The sequence below is a fragment of the Vigna angularis genome, chromosome 5 (genome assembly GCF_016808095.1).
Source record: "Vigna angularis cultivar LongXiaoDou No.4 chromosome 5, ASM1680809v1, whole genome shotgun sequence".
In the NCBI taxonomy this organism is placed as follows: domain Eukaryota; kingdom Viridiplantae; phylum Streptophyta; class Magnoliopsida; order Fabales; family Fabaceae; genus Vigna; species Vigna angularis.
This window is the reverse complement of record NC_068974.1, coordinates 584,229-599,676: the sequence shown is the minus strand read 5'-3', so window position 1 is coordinate 599,676 and position 15,448 is coordinate 584,229. Positions and strand designations below refer to the sequence as shown.

At 37.8% G+C, this 15,448-nt stretch overlaps 2 protein-coding genes and 1 long non-coding RNA gene across 4 annotated transcripts; 2 read left to right on the top strand and 1 right to left on the bottom strand.

Annotated features, from left to right (window-relative positions):
- The first annotated feature begins 1,179 nt into the window (after window positions 1–1,179).
- LOC128196786 (uncharacterized) lies at window positions 1,180–4,662 on the top strand. Its single transcript, XR_008249164.1, has 2 exons — window positions 1,180–1,637; window positions 2,198–4,662. It is a non-coding gene; the product is annotated as an uncharacterized LOC128196786 (long non-coding RNA).
- Window positions 4,663–6,416: 1,754 nt separating this feature from the next.
- On the bottom strand, window positions 6,417–7,732 carry LOC108320726 (organic cation/carnitine transporter 3; the record flags this gene model as incomplete). The annotated part of the gene is made up of 1 exon (XM_017552244.2): window positions 6,417–7,732. A coding segment is annotated over one exon (834 nt), but the record flags the coding sequence as incomplete, so codon positions are not given.
- Window positions 7,519–9,803, top strand: LOC108320725 (organic cation/carnitine transporter 3). Of its 2 annotated transcripts, XM_052878417.1 has the most exons (2): window positions 7,519–7,953; window positions 8,074–9,803. In XM_052878417.1, the coding sequence occupies exon 2, from the start codon at window positions 8,079–8,081 to the stop codon at window positions 8,931–8,933; it is 855 nt and encodes a 284-aa protein (XP_052734377.1). In that variant the 5' UTR covers window positions 7,519–7,953; window positions 8,074–8,078; the 3' UTR covers window positions 8,934–9,803. The 2 variants fall into 2 exon arrangements, with proteins under 2 accessions (XP_052734377.1, XP_017407732.2); XM_017552243.2 differs by having other exon boundaries at window positions 7,519–9,803.
- Window positions 9,804–15,448: the final 5,645 nt, after the last annotated feature.

Below are 15,448 nucleotides of genomic sequence, written 5' to 3'. Positions count from 1 at the left end.
TTTTTCCAGTTCGTCCTCTTTTTCTTTTATGTGAGCCACTTCTTCTCTCTAATCTCGCGGACCACCCAACCTTGGGAAAACCATCCTTGGCTCGTGCTTAAGGGGTGATCTCACGAAGACGCGACGAAAAGGCGTCGAAGGCACGTTGGCAGTTGTTATTCTTCTTCCCTCCGTTCTAATTCGCGGCAAGGAGGAAGCTTCCTTCTCCTCTTCTTCTGTTTTTGATTGGGTTCCGTAGAGGTTTCTGTGCCGATACCTGATATTTGCAAACTGAGACTAGGGTTTTCACTTCAAATCGATCTGGGAATCCTAGGTTCCCTCTGTATTCGAAATTTGGTTGAGATTCTTCTTCCTTGTAGATCGGCGGTGAGGGCTTATGCGTTTTGCGGCGAGGGTTTGGTTGGAGATTTTGAGGGTTTTGATTATTGCGATTTTGGATGTTATTGAGATTTGGTTGTTCCATTGCAGGTTGATGATTGCAATTTGATATTCGCCTCTCAAACTGAGGGTTTCTGGCTTGCTATCTGATTCGTGGTTCTTCCTATAAGAGGAAGAGGATAGTTTTTTAAAATTTAAAATAATTAAATTTTATATAACTCTGTCACATGTCTTACACATACAAAGTGAGCATCCTATTTTATTACAATTTTAATGTCGTTCATTAAAATTAACGGTAAAGTTCCAATTAATTTAATTTTACATAAATAAAACCCTAAATAAGATAAAAAGGAATATGAAAATCTAGTTGAGACAATTCTGCATTTTCAAAAGGTTTAATCCTTTTCGACATCCCTATTTATGTACGAATGTCTCAATTGGGTCCTCGTTTTCTAAAGTGTATCAAAATGGTCCCTATTTTTGAAAATTAATATCAATTGAGTCCTTTCCGTTAAGTTGGCTGGACGGCGTTAAAAAAATTGATGAGTGGATGCTGAGATGACGAACGAACGCTTGTCCACCAGCAAACGAACGCTCGTCCATCAGCGAACGAACGCTCGTCGACCACCGAACGAACGGTCGTCCAGTGTTCGCTGGTGGACGAGCGTTCGTTCGTCATCTCAGCATCCACTCATCAATTTTTTTAACGCCGTCCAGCCAACTTAATGGAAAGGACTCAATTGATATCAATTTTCAAAATTAGGAACCATTTTGATACACTTTAAAAAACGAGGACCCAATTGAAACATTCGTACATAAATAGGAATATAAAAAAGGATTAAACCTTTTCAAAATGATTAAACCTACCTTTTACTTTTGAGTATGAGAATTAAATTTTCTAAATTAGAAACTATTATCTCTTAAAAAAGCTAGAAAGTCCCAAGACTCCTCTAGCCACCTTCAAGCACTTCTCTCACTTCCATAATTTCCATGCTTACATTTTCTCTCATCCTCCACGCTAAACCACTCCTCCGCTGCCACATTTTAAGCTTCTCGTGCGCGCCTCAGCCACGTTATCACGCTTCAGCCACGTCGTGTAACATATTCCTTCTCTCGCTGCCACGCGTGGAAGTCTCATTTCCTTTCCTATCACACGTTCGATAGAGCACTTTCATTTCTCACAGCCTCACTCTCATTTCTCTCCATTTCGGTTTCACGGCGTCTTCACTCTCTTGAGAGATCTTCATTGGCCAGCCAAGGTTAGTCACAAATCTCCATTTTCTTCTCACATTTTTCCCTCACCATAACTTATTCCTTCATTAAAATCCATTTTCCACCGATCGTTTTCCATTTCTCACCGATTAAACACTTCTCCTCCCTTGGATCTTCCATTTTCACCGTTTAAAACACCATTCCCACCGATTAATTGGTTCGTTTTAGGGTTCTTCCGTCAACCTAGGGTTTTAGGGTTTTTCGAGTTGAATCCCCTCCGTTTTTGGAGTGTTTTCCTAGAGTCTCTTCCGATTTCTCTCTCGATCTAGAGATTTGTCAACATTTATCGCTGCGTATTATTTGTCGGAGAAGCTTCGAGGAGATCGGGTTTGTGTTCACTCAGCTTCATTCGGCCTCTCCTTGGAGCCTCGTCCATCACTAGGCTTTTAGTACAGCTATAACCTATATAGGGTGAAAGCAGAAAGAATAACCAATTTCTTAGAAAAATTCGGTACATGCTTGTCACTGTTGTTAGTTATACATGTCGCATAATAGATGGGGCTTTGTTGGTAATGGAACGAAGTATGACTTTAAATGCTTTTTGAAGGCTTGAAAAAATTCGCCTGCACTCATCTTTCACCACTTCAGAAACCATTATACATGGAATTGCAATTTTGTGGCCTTAGAAGAAAGAGAGACTTGCTTAGTAGTGGCGTGGAACCAATACTCTTTGCACTGCAAAATTCTAGCCATAAGCTCAAATGGTGGGGAAGTGAAATTGACCATTGCCCCTTGGCCACTTGCCCAACTGTACCTGGAATTGTGGTTGATGGGTGTCCAGTATTAAAATTGGATTTCTGATTCTAATTTTCCACAGAGAACTCAAATAAGGATTCAGACTTTGTATTTTTAGAATTTAGAAACCCAACCTTGGCTAGCTTTAGAAACTTGTTTCTTTTTTCCAGTTCGTCCTCTTTTTCTTTTATGTGAGTCATTTTAGAAGCTTCAAGCTTCTTCTTCTCTCTAATATGACTTAACAAAAAATATGTCATAATATATTAAATCTATGACTTAACAAAAAATATGTCATGATATATTAAATCTATTATAACGTAAATTTTTGCTACGTGTCTACTATCACCTCAAAACTATGTTTATCACCTCAAAACTATGTTTATCACCTCAAAACTATGTTATGCAAAAATGAAGTTATAACAGATCATTTTGATACGGCATAATTATGATTTCTGAGTGAGTATATTTTGGCTTTCACTTTTTTTTCATTAAAAATGCAAAGGGATTGTTGCATTTTGATTATGTCTAATTCATTTTGTCATGTTCACTAATTAATAACATTGATTTTATTTTATTGACAGATTCTTTATTATTAATAATTTTGATATAACTGGTAGATTTTAACAATTACCAACCGTTTAGATTGATCAAAATATAATACATATTATAATAAAATGCAATTAAATAGTATACATATAATGTAGATAATGAGTTGTTTAGTTTTCACATATTTTATATACTATATAAATTATATATAATCAATTTTTTTATTTTATTTTCTATTCATTTGTTTAGTATGTTTTGATATTATCTATAATTATAAATAATATATCTTGATTGCATGAATTTTTTTTTCTTGATATGGTATTAAAAGTGTCTTTTTCTCATTCATTTTAATATTATTTTTTTTCTGTCATCAATGTCATAGGTGAAAACTCTTATGTCTAATGGTCCACCGTTTTTAGTAATATGATTATATTTATTTTACAAGCCAGTCATTTTTTTCAATGGTTTTATTTTTATTTTTTCCTTTTTCATCAATCATTTTATTATGCTTTTACTCTTATTAATAAAATCCATGTATTATCTATCAATATGTTATTCTGGTAGTACGTATGAATGATGTTGAACTTTATCCTACATTAGTGTTTTATAATTTTTTTTAACTTAATTCAATCTTGGTTTGTTTTTTTTCAATGTCTTATTAGTGTATGATGATTTGTTAGTCACCTTTCTTAAAGATTTTTTTTTTTATCCAAGAGATGCTTCACTCCAAGAAGATTGTCAATGGTAATTTTACTAAAGAATTGTATATGTTGTTTGTTTTCAAACTTTTTACAAAATAATTGTAATTTTGCTTCTTGTAATATTAGTATAAATACTATATGTTCTTGTAAAAATGTTAATATTTGACATGCAAGATTTGTAGATGTATACCATAAATTCCTTTAACTCTTAATAGTAATGACATTCCTTTTGTTATTTCACATAATTTTTCTAATTTTAATTGTCAAATTTGTCATCTTGCTAAAGTTTAGAAGATTATTTTTTCATAGGAGTCTAGATCATTATTTTGATATAATGTATTGTAATCCTACATTCAAAGATAATCTAAAGTATGTAAAAAGGAAAACTATTTGTCTGAGTATATATGCTTTAGTACCTCACACCCTTATCCTTTTCAAAAAATTTATTCTTTGAACAAACTCAATTCACGGTACAAAACTTTTATCAATTACGATACGAAAAAGCGTATAATTGTGAGTTGGGATTTTCTGTACGTAGTACATAATGGGTAGACTAGAATTATGCAAGGAATGGATTGGATGGATGCATGCATGTTTGGGGTCTACATTTTTTTGTTGGTAAATGGGAATGTGACTCAAGAACTCAAACCAATAAGAGGTTTAAGACAGGGAAACCTGATGACCCCATTCCTATACCTAATAGTAGCTCAGTGGTTGGCTGGGATGGTGAGACATGCTATTAGAAAGCAAATGCTTGAAGGTGTAACAATTGGAACCAATGCAATTAGGGTTAACTTGCTCCGATTTGCATGTGACACTTTTTGTATTTCAAGGACTTCAGCAAATATATTGGTAGTTAGTTTTTGGGATTTTGATAAAAAGTACATGTAAATATAGATAATAGTATATATTATATAGATTGAGTTGAGTAGAGACTACAATTGAATTTCATCTTATTCTACTGTACCATTACTATCTTGTCTATTTAATATGTAAATCCTTCAATGTCATGAAAGTACTCTTAAAGATATATCTAAGCTCATTCTTTCAGCCTAGAACCTAAGAACTTTCAAACCTAGTGTAATTCCTCCAATTCTGATTAAATGATCTCTTGTCTTAAGTGTAGAACTCTTACATTAATCATATTGTCTAGATCATGTGGAAGCCTCTAATAAGAGTGTGATGGTGATTAGACCACAGTTTGAGATCCAACCCAATCCAAACCAGTGAAATGAGTTGTCAATTCATCCACATAGTTTGAGACCTATCTTCCAACTCAATCCAAATCATTAAAATAAGATGACTTGTCAATTCATCCAAGCAATAAGTATAAATCAAACCATAAATTATTGAATGAAAGCATAGATAAATACCAAAGGAGTATAGGTGTACATAGAATTAAAATTGATTACATCTAGTCTCAACACGAGTGAGTTCAGCTACTCATACAATATTGCAATACAATTTTAGCAGCATATATACATAAGATTTATAATAATAACATCTCTTGTTCTTCTCGACTCAATGCTTAAATGAATACATGAGGTCTTTATTTATAGAAATTTGTTGGTGTTGCTTAGCTTAATTTTTGGTGCTCAACCATAGAGGTTTCCTTCTATAAGGTTTTCTTCTCAGCTCAACCCCTTGTCCTCCTGGTGCTCAACACTTGACCTTTTCTCTTAGGAGGGTTTTCTTGGTTGCTCAACCTCATGCATTGGTGCTCTAACTTTTCTTGCAAAAGGGGTTTCCTCATGTGGCTCAACTCCAATTTGTTGTGCTCAGCGAGAAAGTCAAAATATGATGTTCTGTCTTTTCTACTTCCATGGCTCAATGCTAGTGATTGTAGTTTAGCTACATAGTTGATATTTTCTCTCATATTCACTGCAAAATATCATTACAATTCATAAAACTCCAAATCTTAATACCTCATTTTGTATCTTAAGCCAAAAATGATTTATTTTCCTATAAATACAATCATTTAATACATGATAAGTGTCAAATTTGATACGAAATTCAAGGTATCCTACACTTATCAACGCGTATGTCTTATCAATTCTGTTATTTCGACTCTTCCAGTTTTCTACTTATCCTTTTTTCAAAGCACTAAGTGTGTTTGTCAAATGATCAAGAAAATACAAATAATTTTTTTGTGCGGATGGGGGAGGGGGACTCAAAGGATTGAAAGATAGCTTGGATTAAATGGCAAAAGTTATGTAAACCAAAGTTTGAGGGTGGGTTGGGAATCAAAGATCTAGAAAAGTTTAATATAGCTTTACTAGCGAAATGAAGAATGAGTGTGGAAAATAAGGGGCTGTGGAAGGAGATCGTAAATTCAAAGTATGAATGATGGAGAAACTTAAAAGTATAATAGAGTAAAGCAAACATCATGGTGGTGGAAAGACTTAAGTAAAGTGTGTGGGTAAGGGCAGTTGGATCAGGAAATTATACAAAATTTTGGGAGGACAAATAGAAGAAAAAATACCTCTTAGTCATAGGTTTCCTCAATTGTTTTTCATATCAAATAGTAAGGAAAAAATGATTGGACGGCTAGGTGAATAGAGAGTTTGAAATCTGTCTTGGAAGAGAGAGATTAGTATGGGAATCAGACCAAGAAGAAGAACTAATGCAAATCATAACAAACCAAATATTTGATATTGAAAAGGAAGATACTTGCTTGGAAAGAAGATGAGAATGGAGTATTTCCATTATGGTTGGCATACAATATATTGCAAAATGTTTTGGCGCGGGACAACACTATATTGTTTAAATTTTTTTGGAGTTTGAAAGCTCTTCTAAATGCTCAACATTTTGGGTAGAAAGTCTTATTGAATAAGGTACCAATAAAGGACAACTTAGTACACATAGGTGTTGGGTTAGAAAGTACTTCTTGTGGATCAAACACAAAATCTCTTTTGTCTCGTTTTCATACTCTCACTGGTACTAATGTCCTATTCAATGTCAAAACCTTGTAAAGCAAAACTGGTGAGATGACAAAGGTTATGGAATAACTTAGATTCTATATGTAAGTATAGAATAGACAGTTACATTTTCTTTCTTTTTAATACGAGTATAAATATGTAACCTTTGAAATTTTGCAAAATGATCAAAAAGGAAAATTAACAACCCTCACGATTACAACTAAACACAGAATTTTAATAATGAAATTGTTCGATTTTCTAAGTTAAATGTTTGACAGTGGAGGTGGGAGTTGTAATAGGAAGCAAGAAAGCCTAGAAAAGTCGAGAAAAGCAGAAAGAATTTCCATTTCAGAGTGGGAAGTTGCTTTCTTTGTTCTGCTGTTGATCCATGGTGTCAGAAAGAGGCATTCCTCTTGTCTCTGGCAAACCCAACAACGTCAAAGTGGAGGAGATTATAACCACTCCAAACACGCCATAAGAGAAAACCTTGTTCTTTCTCCTAGCAGATATCAGAAACGGACTGAACATGCACCCAAACACCACAGCCTGTCTCGCAACCGATGCTGCAGTGTTCCTCACGCATGTCGGAAACAGCTCCACCATGAATATCAGAAACACGTTAAAAGCAGTGCATGCACAGAAAAACGATGCCACTGCAAACCCCACCTTAACACCTTCACTGCCTATCACCACACACACTATGCAACATATCCCACTTCCTACTGAGAACACAAGAATCGATAACTTTCTCCCGCAGTTTCCCAAGAAATAGGTCACCACGCAAGACGGTATTTCCATCAACGCATTCAACACAACTGCAAGGTATATGTTGTAGTTCAAGTTTCCCACTGCTAATGGCATCCCTAAGTACACCATTCCAATGCCAAGACCTAACCCCATAACTCCCACCATCCGTTTTGGAGCCCAACTTGTTCTTAACAACACTGCTATCGATGAGTAGAGTTGACAAAATGAAACCCTTTTTTCTTCTGCTGGTGGATTTAAATTTGCAGCGTTTTCATTAACTCCTTTCAGCATTTCCATTGCTTCTTTGACTCGACCTTGCATGAGAAGCCACCTTGGAGACTCGGTGACGAAAAGATAAGCAATGAAAGAGTATGAAATAGCAGGAACAGAAATCCACACGTAAAGATATTTCCATGAAGAATTTCTGTTGGCATAAGGTTAAGGTTAAGGTTCACTCTTTCTTGCTCTCTCGCTTCTCCAAGGACGTTAAGGTTCACTCTTTCTGAATCACAACCAAACCACAGAGGGAAGGTTCTGAATCTGAACAGTTTTGGGGTTTTGGGATTTGGTAGGAGGAAAATAAGAATATCCCAGTCAAAAGATCCTTAGAGAGGCTGAAAGTGATCTTCACCTATTTTCTTGTCACTACTCAACAGGTAAGAGATAGTTTTTTGCTTGCTAAAGTAATATATCTGTGTTTCCCATCCCCTTCTGAAGGCAAAGAGTTGACTTGCTTTAGATGGTTTTCTTCCAATACCTGACTGGTCAATGTGCAGGGTACATGCTCTTGCCAGGTGTGGCTTATGCCAACAAAAATTCTTCATGGAAATATCTTTACGTGTGGATTTCTGTTCCTGCTATTTCATACTCTTTCATTGCTTATCTTTTCGTCACCAAGTCTCCAAGGTGGCTTCTCATGCAAGATCGAGTCAAAGAAGCAATGGAAATGCTGAAAGGAGTTAATGAAAACGCTGCAAATTTAAATCCACCAGCAGAAGAAAAAAGGGTTTCATTTTGTCAACTCTACTCATCGATAGCAGTGTTGTTAAGAACAAGTTGGGCTCCAAAACGGATGGTGGGAGTTATGGGGTTAGGTCTTGGCATTGGAATGGTGTACTTTGGGATGCCATTAGCAGTGGGAAGCTTGAACTACAACATATACCTTGCAGTTGTGTTGAATGCGTTGATGGAAATACCGTCTTGCGTGGTGACCTATTTCTTGGGAAACTGCGGGAGAAAGTTATCGATTCTTGTGTTCTCAGTAGGAAGTGGGATATGTTGCATAGTGTGTGTGGTGATAGGCAGTGAAGGTGTTAAGGTGGGGTTTGCAGTGGCATCGTTTTTCTGTGCATGCACTGCTTTTAACGTGTTTCTGATATTCATGGTGGAGCTGTTTCCGACATGCGTGAGGAACACTGCAGCATCGGTTGCGAGACAGGCTGTGGTGTTTGGGTGCATGTTCAGTCCGTTTCTGATATCTGCTAGGAGAAAGAACAAGGTTTTCTCTTATGGCGTGTTTGGAGTGGTTATAATCTCCTCCACTTTGACGTTGTTGGGTTTGCCAGAGACAAGAGGAATGCCTCTTTCTGACACCATGGATCAACAGCAGAACAAAGAAAACAACTTCCCACTCTGAAATGGAAATTCTTTCTGCTTTTCTCGACTTTTCTAGGCTTTCTTGCTTCCTATTACAACTCCCACCTCCACTGTCAAACATTTAACTTAGAAAATCGAACAATTTCATTATTAAAATTCTGTGTTTAGTTGTAATCGTGAGGGTTGTTAATTTTCCTTTTTGATCATTTTGCAAAATTTCAAAGGTTACATATTTATACTCGTATTAAAAAGAAAGAAAATGTAACTGTCTATTCTATACTTACATATAGAATCTAAGTTATTCCATAACCTTTGTCATCTCACCAGTTTTGCTTTACAAGGTTTTGACATTGAATAGGACATTAGTACCAGTGAGAGTATGAAAACGAGACAAAAGAGATTTTGTGTTTGATCCACAAGAAGTACTTTCTAACCCAACACCTATGTGTACTAAGTTGTCCTTTATTGGTACCTTATTCAATAAGACTTTCTACCCAAAATGTTGAGCATTTAGAAGAGCTTTCAAACTCCAAAAAAATTTAAACAATATAGTGTTCTCCCGCGCCAAAACATTTTGCAATATATTGTATGCCAACCATAGTGGAAATACTCCATTCTCATCTTCTTTCCAAGCAAGTATCTTCCTTTTCAATATCAAATATTTGGTTTGTTATGATTTGCATTAGTTCTTCTTGGTCTGATTCCCATACTAATTTCTCTCTTCCAAGACAGATTTCAAACTCTCTATTCACCTAGCCGTCCAATCATTTTTTCCTTACTATTTGATATGAAAAACAATTGAGGAAACCTATGACTAAGAGGTATTTTTTCTTCTATTTGTCCTCCCAAAATTTTTTCTTCTATGACTAAGATAGAAAATGAGGTATTAAGATTTGGAGTTTTATGAATTGTAATGATATTTTGCAGTGAATATGAGAGAAAATATCAACTATGTAGCTAAACTAAAATCACTAGCATTGAGCCATGGAAGTAGAAAAGACAGAACATCATATTTTGACTTTCTCGCTGAGCACAACAAATTGGAGTTGAGCCACATGAGGAAACCCCTTTCGCAAGAAAAGTTAGAGCACCAATGCATGAGGTTGAGCAACCAAGAAAACCCTCATAAGAGAAAAGGTCAAGTGTTGAGCACCAGGAGGACAAGGGGCTGAGCTGAGAAGAAAACCTTATAGAAGGAAACCTCTATGGTTGAGCACCAAAAATTAAACTAAGCAACACCAACAAATTTCTATAAATAAAGACCTCATGTATTCATTTAAGCATTGAGTCGAGAAGAAATATAATAGTAGTAGCAAGAGATATTATTATTATAAATCTTATGTATATATGCTGTTAAAATTGTATTGCAACATTGTATGAGTAGCTGAACTCACTCGTGTTGAGACTAGATGTAATCAATTTTAATTCTATGTACTCTTATACTCCTTTGGTATTTATCTATGCTTTCATTCAATAATTTGGGATTTGATTTATACTTATTGCTTGGATGAATTGACAAGTCATCTTATTTTAATGATTTGGATTGAGTTGGAAGATAGGTCTCAAACTATGTGGATGAATTGACAACTTATTTCACTGGTTTGGATTGGGTTGGATCTCAAACTGTGGTCTAATCACCATCACACTCTTATTAGAGGCTTCCACATGATCTAGACAATATGATTTATGTAAGAGTTCTACACTTAAGACAAGTGTCGCAACCGGAATCGCGACGGGACGACGATCCAAAAAAGAAACGGGTTTCGAAAAGAGATTTTGGAGTCGCCACCATAGTTTATTTTGGAAAACTACGGAAAAACCATAAAACGATAAGACACAGTCCGCGAAAACCAAATTCTGGGTTCGGGAGTCGGTTACGCGTAGGGAAGGTATTAGCACCCTACAACGCCTGCCCGAAGGCAATACCTTTAACTAAATGCGCGAATGTGATGTGATTTTCAAAATGTTAAACTATCCCTTAAAATAAAATTCTAAATAAACAAAAAATATTTTTTAGGTTTTTGGGCCCGACAAGGATTGACCTTGCTCCTACGTATTCTCATTCAAAATGAGAAATCAGGGTTACGTAGTTCTAGCTGAGAGATTACTTGTAGTTTGGGAATATTTTAGTATTTTTAATAAAGAAGGAAAAGGTTTTCTAGCACAAGGCCTACGCGAGCGGTCGCACGTGTGCTTAAACCTTTTCAAAATATTTTTATTTGATTTTTAACTTTTTATAAAAGAAAAGGGAAAGATTTTCAGCACAAGGCCTACGCGAACGGTCGCACGTGTGCTTAAACCTTTTAAAAATATTTTTATTTGATTTTTAATTTTTATAAAAGAAAAGGAAAAGATTTTCAGCACAAGGCCTACGCGAGCGGTCGCACGTGTGCTTAAACCTTTTCAAAATATTTTTTGTAAATTCTTTTTATTTAAACTATAAATATTGTATTATTAAATATATATTTTAAGATAAGTAGATGTCTAAAATAAATAAATAGAACAAAATAAAATAAGGAAAAAAATAAATAAAAATAAAATAAATAAACAAAAGAAATGGAAGTAGCCGAACGGACGTTGGGGACAGATTCAGAATAACGAGCGTTCGTTGGGGATATAACGGACGTTTAGAAACGGAAACTGAATGACGAACGTTCGTTAGGGAGAGAACGAACGTTCGTTGGGGGAAAGATGGCGAACGGACGCTAAATAACGAGCGTTCGTTGTGGGGATATGGCGAACAGACGCTAAATAACGAAAGGTGAATAACGAGCGCTCATTGACGAAAGATGGCGAACGGACACCTGGAACGAACGCTGAATAACGAGCGCTCGTTGGGTAAAGATGGCAAACGGACGCTAAATAACGAGCGCTCGTTGTGGGGATATGGCGAACGGACGTTAAATAACGAAAGGTGAATAACGAGCGCTCATTGAGGAAAAGATGTCGAACGGACGCTAAATAACGAGCGCTCATTGAGGAAAAATGGCGAACGGACGCCTGGAACGAACGCTGAATAACGAGCGCTCGTTGGGTAAATCTGGCGAACGGACGCTTAATAACGAGCGTTCGTTGTGGGGAAATGGCGAGCGGACGCTAAATAACGAGCGCTCATTGAGGAAAGATGGCGAACGGACGCCTGGAACGAACGCTGAATAACGAGCGCTCGTTGGGTAAAGATGGCGAACGGACGCTAAATAACGAGCGCTCGTTGTGGAAAAGATGTCGAACGGACGCTAAATAACGAGCGCTCATTGAGGAAAAATGGCGAACGGACGCCTGGAACGAACGCTGAATAACGAGCGCTCGTTGGGTAAATCTGGCGAACAGACGCTTAATAACGAGCGTTCGTTGTGGGGAAATGGCGAGCGGACGCTAAATAACGAGCGCTCATTGAGGAAAGATGGCGAACGGACGCCTGGAACGAACACTGAATAACGAGCGCTCGTTGGGTAAAGATGGCGAACAGACGCTAAATAACGAGCGCTCGTTGTGGAAAAGATGTCGAACGGACGCTAAATAACGAGCGCTCATTGAGGAAAAATTGCGAACGGACGCCTGGAACGAACGCTGAATAACGAGCGCTCGTTGAGTAAAGCTGGCGAACGGACGCTTAATAACGAGCGTTCGTTGTGGGGAAATGGCGAGCGGACGCTAAATAACGAGCGCTCATTGAGGAAAGATGGCGAACGGACGCCTGGAACGAACGCTGAATAACGAGCGCTCGTTGGGTAAAGATGGCGAACGGACGCTAAATAACGAGCGCTCGTTGTGGAAAAGGTTTCGAACGGACGCTAAATAACGAGCGCTCATTGAGGAAAAATTGCGAACGGACGCCTGGAACGAACGCTGAATAACGAGCGCTCGTTGAGTAAAGCTGGCGAACGGACGCTTAATAACGAGCGTTCGTTGTGGGGAAATGGCGAGCGGACGCTAAATAACGAGCGCTCATTGAGGAAAGATGGCGAACGGACGCCTGGAACGAACGCTGAATAACGAGCGCTCGTTGGGTAAAGATGGCGAACGGACGCTAAATAACGAGCGCTCGTTGTGGAAAAGGTTTCGAACAGACGCTAAATAACGAGCGCTCATTGAGGAAAAATGGCGAACGGACGCCTGGAACGAACGCTGAATAATGAGTGCTCGTTGGGTAAAGCTGGCGAACGGACGCTTAATAACGAGCGTTCGTTGTGGGGAAATGGCGAGCGGACGTTGGGGATGAAAGCCTAATAACGAGCGCTCGCTGGGAAATGGCGAACGAACGCTAAATAACGAGCGTTCGTTGTGGGGAGATAGCAAACGCTAAATAACGAGCGTTCCAAAAGAGGCCTAAGGTTCCCGGACGTACGCTCATTTCTGGGCCCGGCCCACATGGTCAATTTCTAACCTAGAATTTTCTAGGGGTTCAGGAGGTTCATCCTCATTCCCACTCTCTAGCTCACGGCCTCTCTAGAGACCCAAGGTCTCCTGCTCGACACCACAAGTTCACCGCCCCCTCTGCCATAGCCGGCCACCGTCGCCTCAAACAGAACGCGCCTTGGCCTCGCCGGCGACCCCTCGCACCACCAGAACCACCGTTAGCCAAGACACCACCGTTTCCACTCCTCTCTCTTCGAAAACCAGCGATTCTCAGGGATGGTTTTCCTCCGTCTTCATCTCCGATCCGCTCGTGCCATCATCACCCATCAACATCAACTTCACCATTGCTAAAGCCTCCACGACGAACACGACCACTGCCACGATAATGTCCCTCCCCGTGCCTATACTCGTCCACCTCCTCGGCCACCTACACGGTCACCATCACCTACCAGGACAACCTTAGCGACGCCGCTGCCACCACCACACAGCAGACTACTACTTCCAAACCGCCAACCACGAAACAATCAGCCACTCTCTTCCTCTTAAGCCTGCCCAAAGTAGGGGTTCTATGCCATGGCCTCCTTCGTCCCATTCATCCTCACCGAAAGAGTGAATCCAGTGGAGGAGACCTCGAAATTCTGAGGGTCCATTTGAATATTGGGACGATGAGTGTGTAGTGTGCATATGAGCATGAGTGGGATAGATGATTCTGTTACAATGGTATATGGGCTGGCGAGACAGGGTGCATGGAGCTTATGCAGTAAGCATACATGATGAATTTGAATGTACAGGTGAACAAAAACCTACCTGCTGCTGGGGCTGCTGCTACTGCTAGTTGTGTATCCGGTGACCTCCTCTTGCCAGTGCCGGTGCCAATGATGACTCTGGATAATGATCCCAGATGATGGTTCCTCGTATGCCCTCTTTCCCCCTTTTTTCTCTCTCTGATCAAACAAAATCCCCCCACTAACCACCTGGTCTCCCCCTTTTCTCTTTCCAAAAATCTTGGAAAAATCCTCTCTAACAAACTGGTCCCCCCTCCTCAGACATGCTTCCCATACGCCACTTCCCACGTTTTCTATTTTTTTATTTTATTTTATTTCAATTTTATTTTATCTTTTAATTATTTTCAGTTTTAATTTTATTTTTCAAATTTTTAATTAATTCTATTAAAACAAATTGAAGATAAGAAAAATAGAAATTGAATTAAAAGCAAAAATCTAAATACATAAAAATAGAGTAAAACAAAAAAGGTAAAATAAAAATAAAATAAAAGAACCCAATAAAAACACATTTTTTCAACCCGGGCAAAATTGAGTGTTAACAACAAGAATTCATTTAATCAGAATTGGAGGAATTACACTAGGTTTGAAAGTTCTTAGGTTCTAGGCTGAAAGAACGAGCTTAGATATATCTTTAAGAGTACTTTCATGACATTGAAGGATTTACATATTAAATAGACAAGATAGTAATGGTACAGTAGAATAAGAGGAGATGAAATTAAATTGTAGTCTCTACTCAACTCAATCTATATAATATATACTACTATCTATATTTACATGTACTTTGTATCAAAATCCCAAAAACTAACTACCAATATATTTGCTGAAGTCCTTGAAATACACAAAGTGTCACATGCAAATCGGAGCAAGTTAACCCTAATTGCATTGGTTCCAATTGTTACACCTTCAAGCATTTGCTTTCTAATAGCCTGTCTCACAATCCCAGCCAACCACTGAGCTACTATTAGGTATAGGCATGGGGTCATCAGGTTTCCTTATCTTAAACCTCTTATTGGTTTGAGTTCTTGAGTCACACTTCCATTTACCAACAAAAAAAATTGTTGTAGACCCCAAACATGCATGTATCCATCCAATCCATTCCTTGCATAATCCTAGTCTACCCATTATGCTACAGAAAATCCCAACTCACAATTATACGCTTTTTCGTATCGTAATTGATAAAAGTTTTGTACCGTGAATTGAGTTTGTTCAAAGAATAAATTTTTTGAAAGGGATAAGGGTGTGAGGTACTAAAGCACATCTAGTCAGACAAATAATTTTCCTTTTTACATACTTTAGATTATCTTTGAATGTAGGATTACAATACATTATATCAAAATAATGATCTAGACTCGTATGAAAAAATAATCTTCTAAATTTTAGCAAGATGACAAATTTGACAATTAAAATTAGA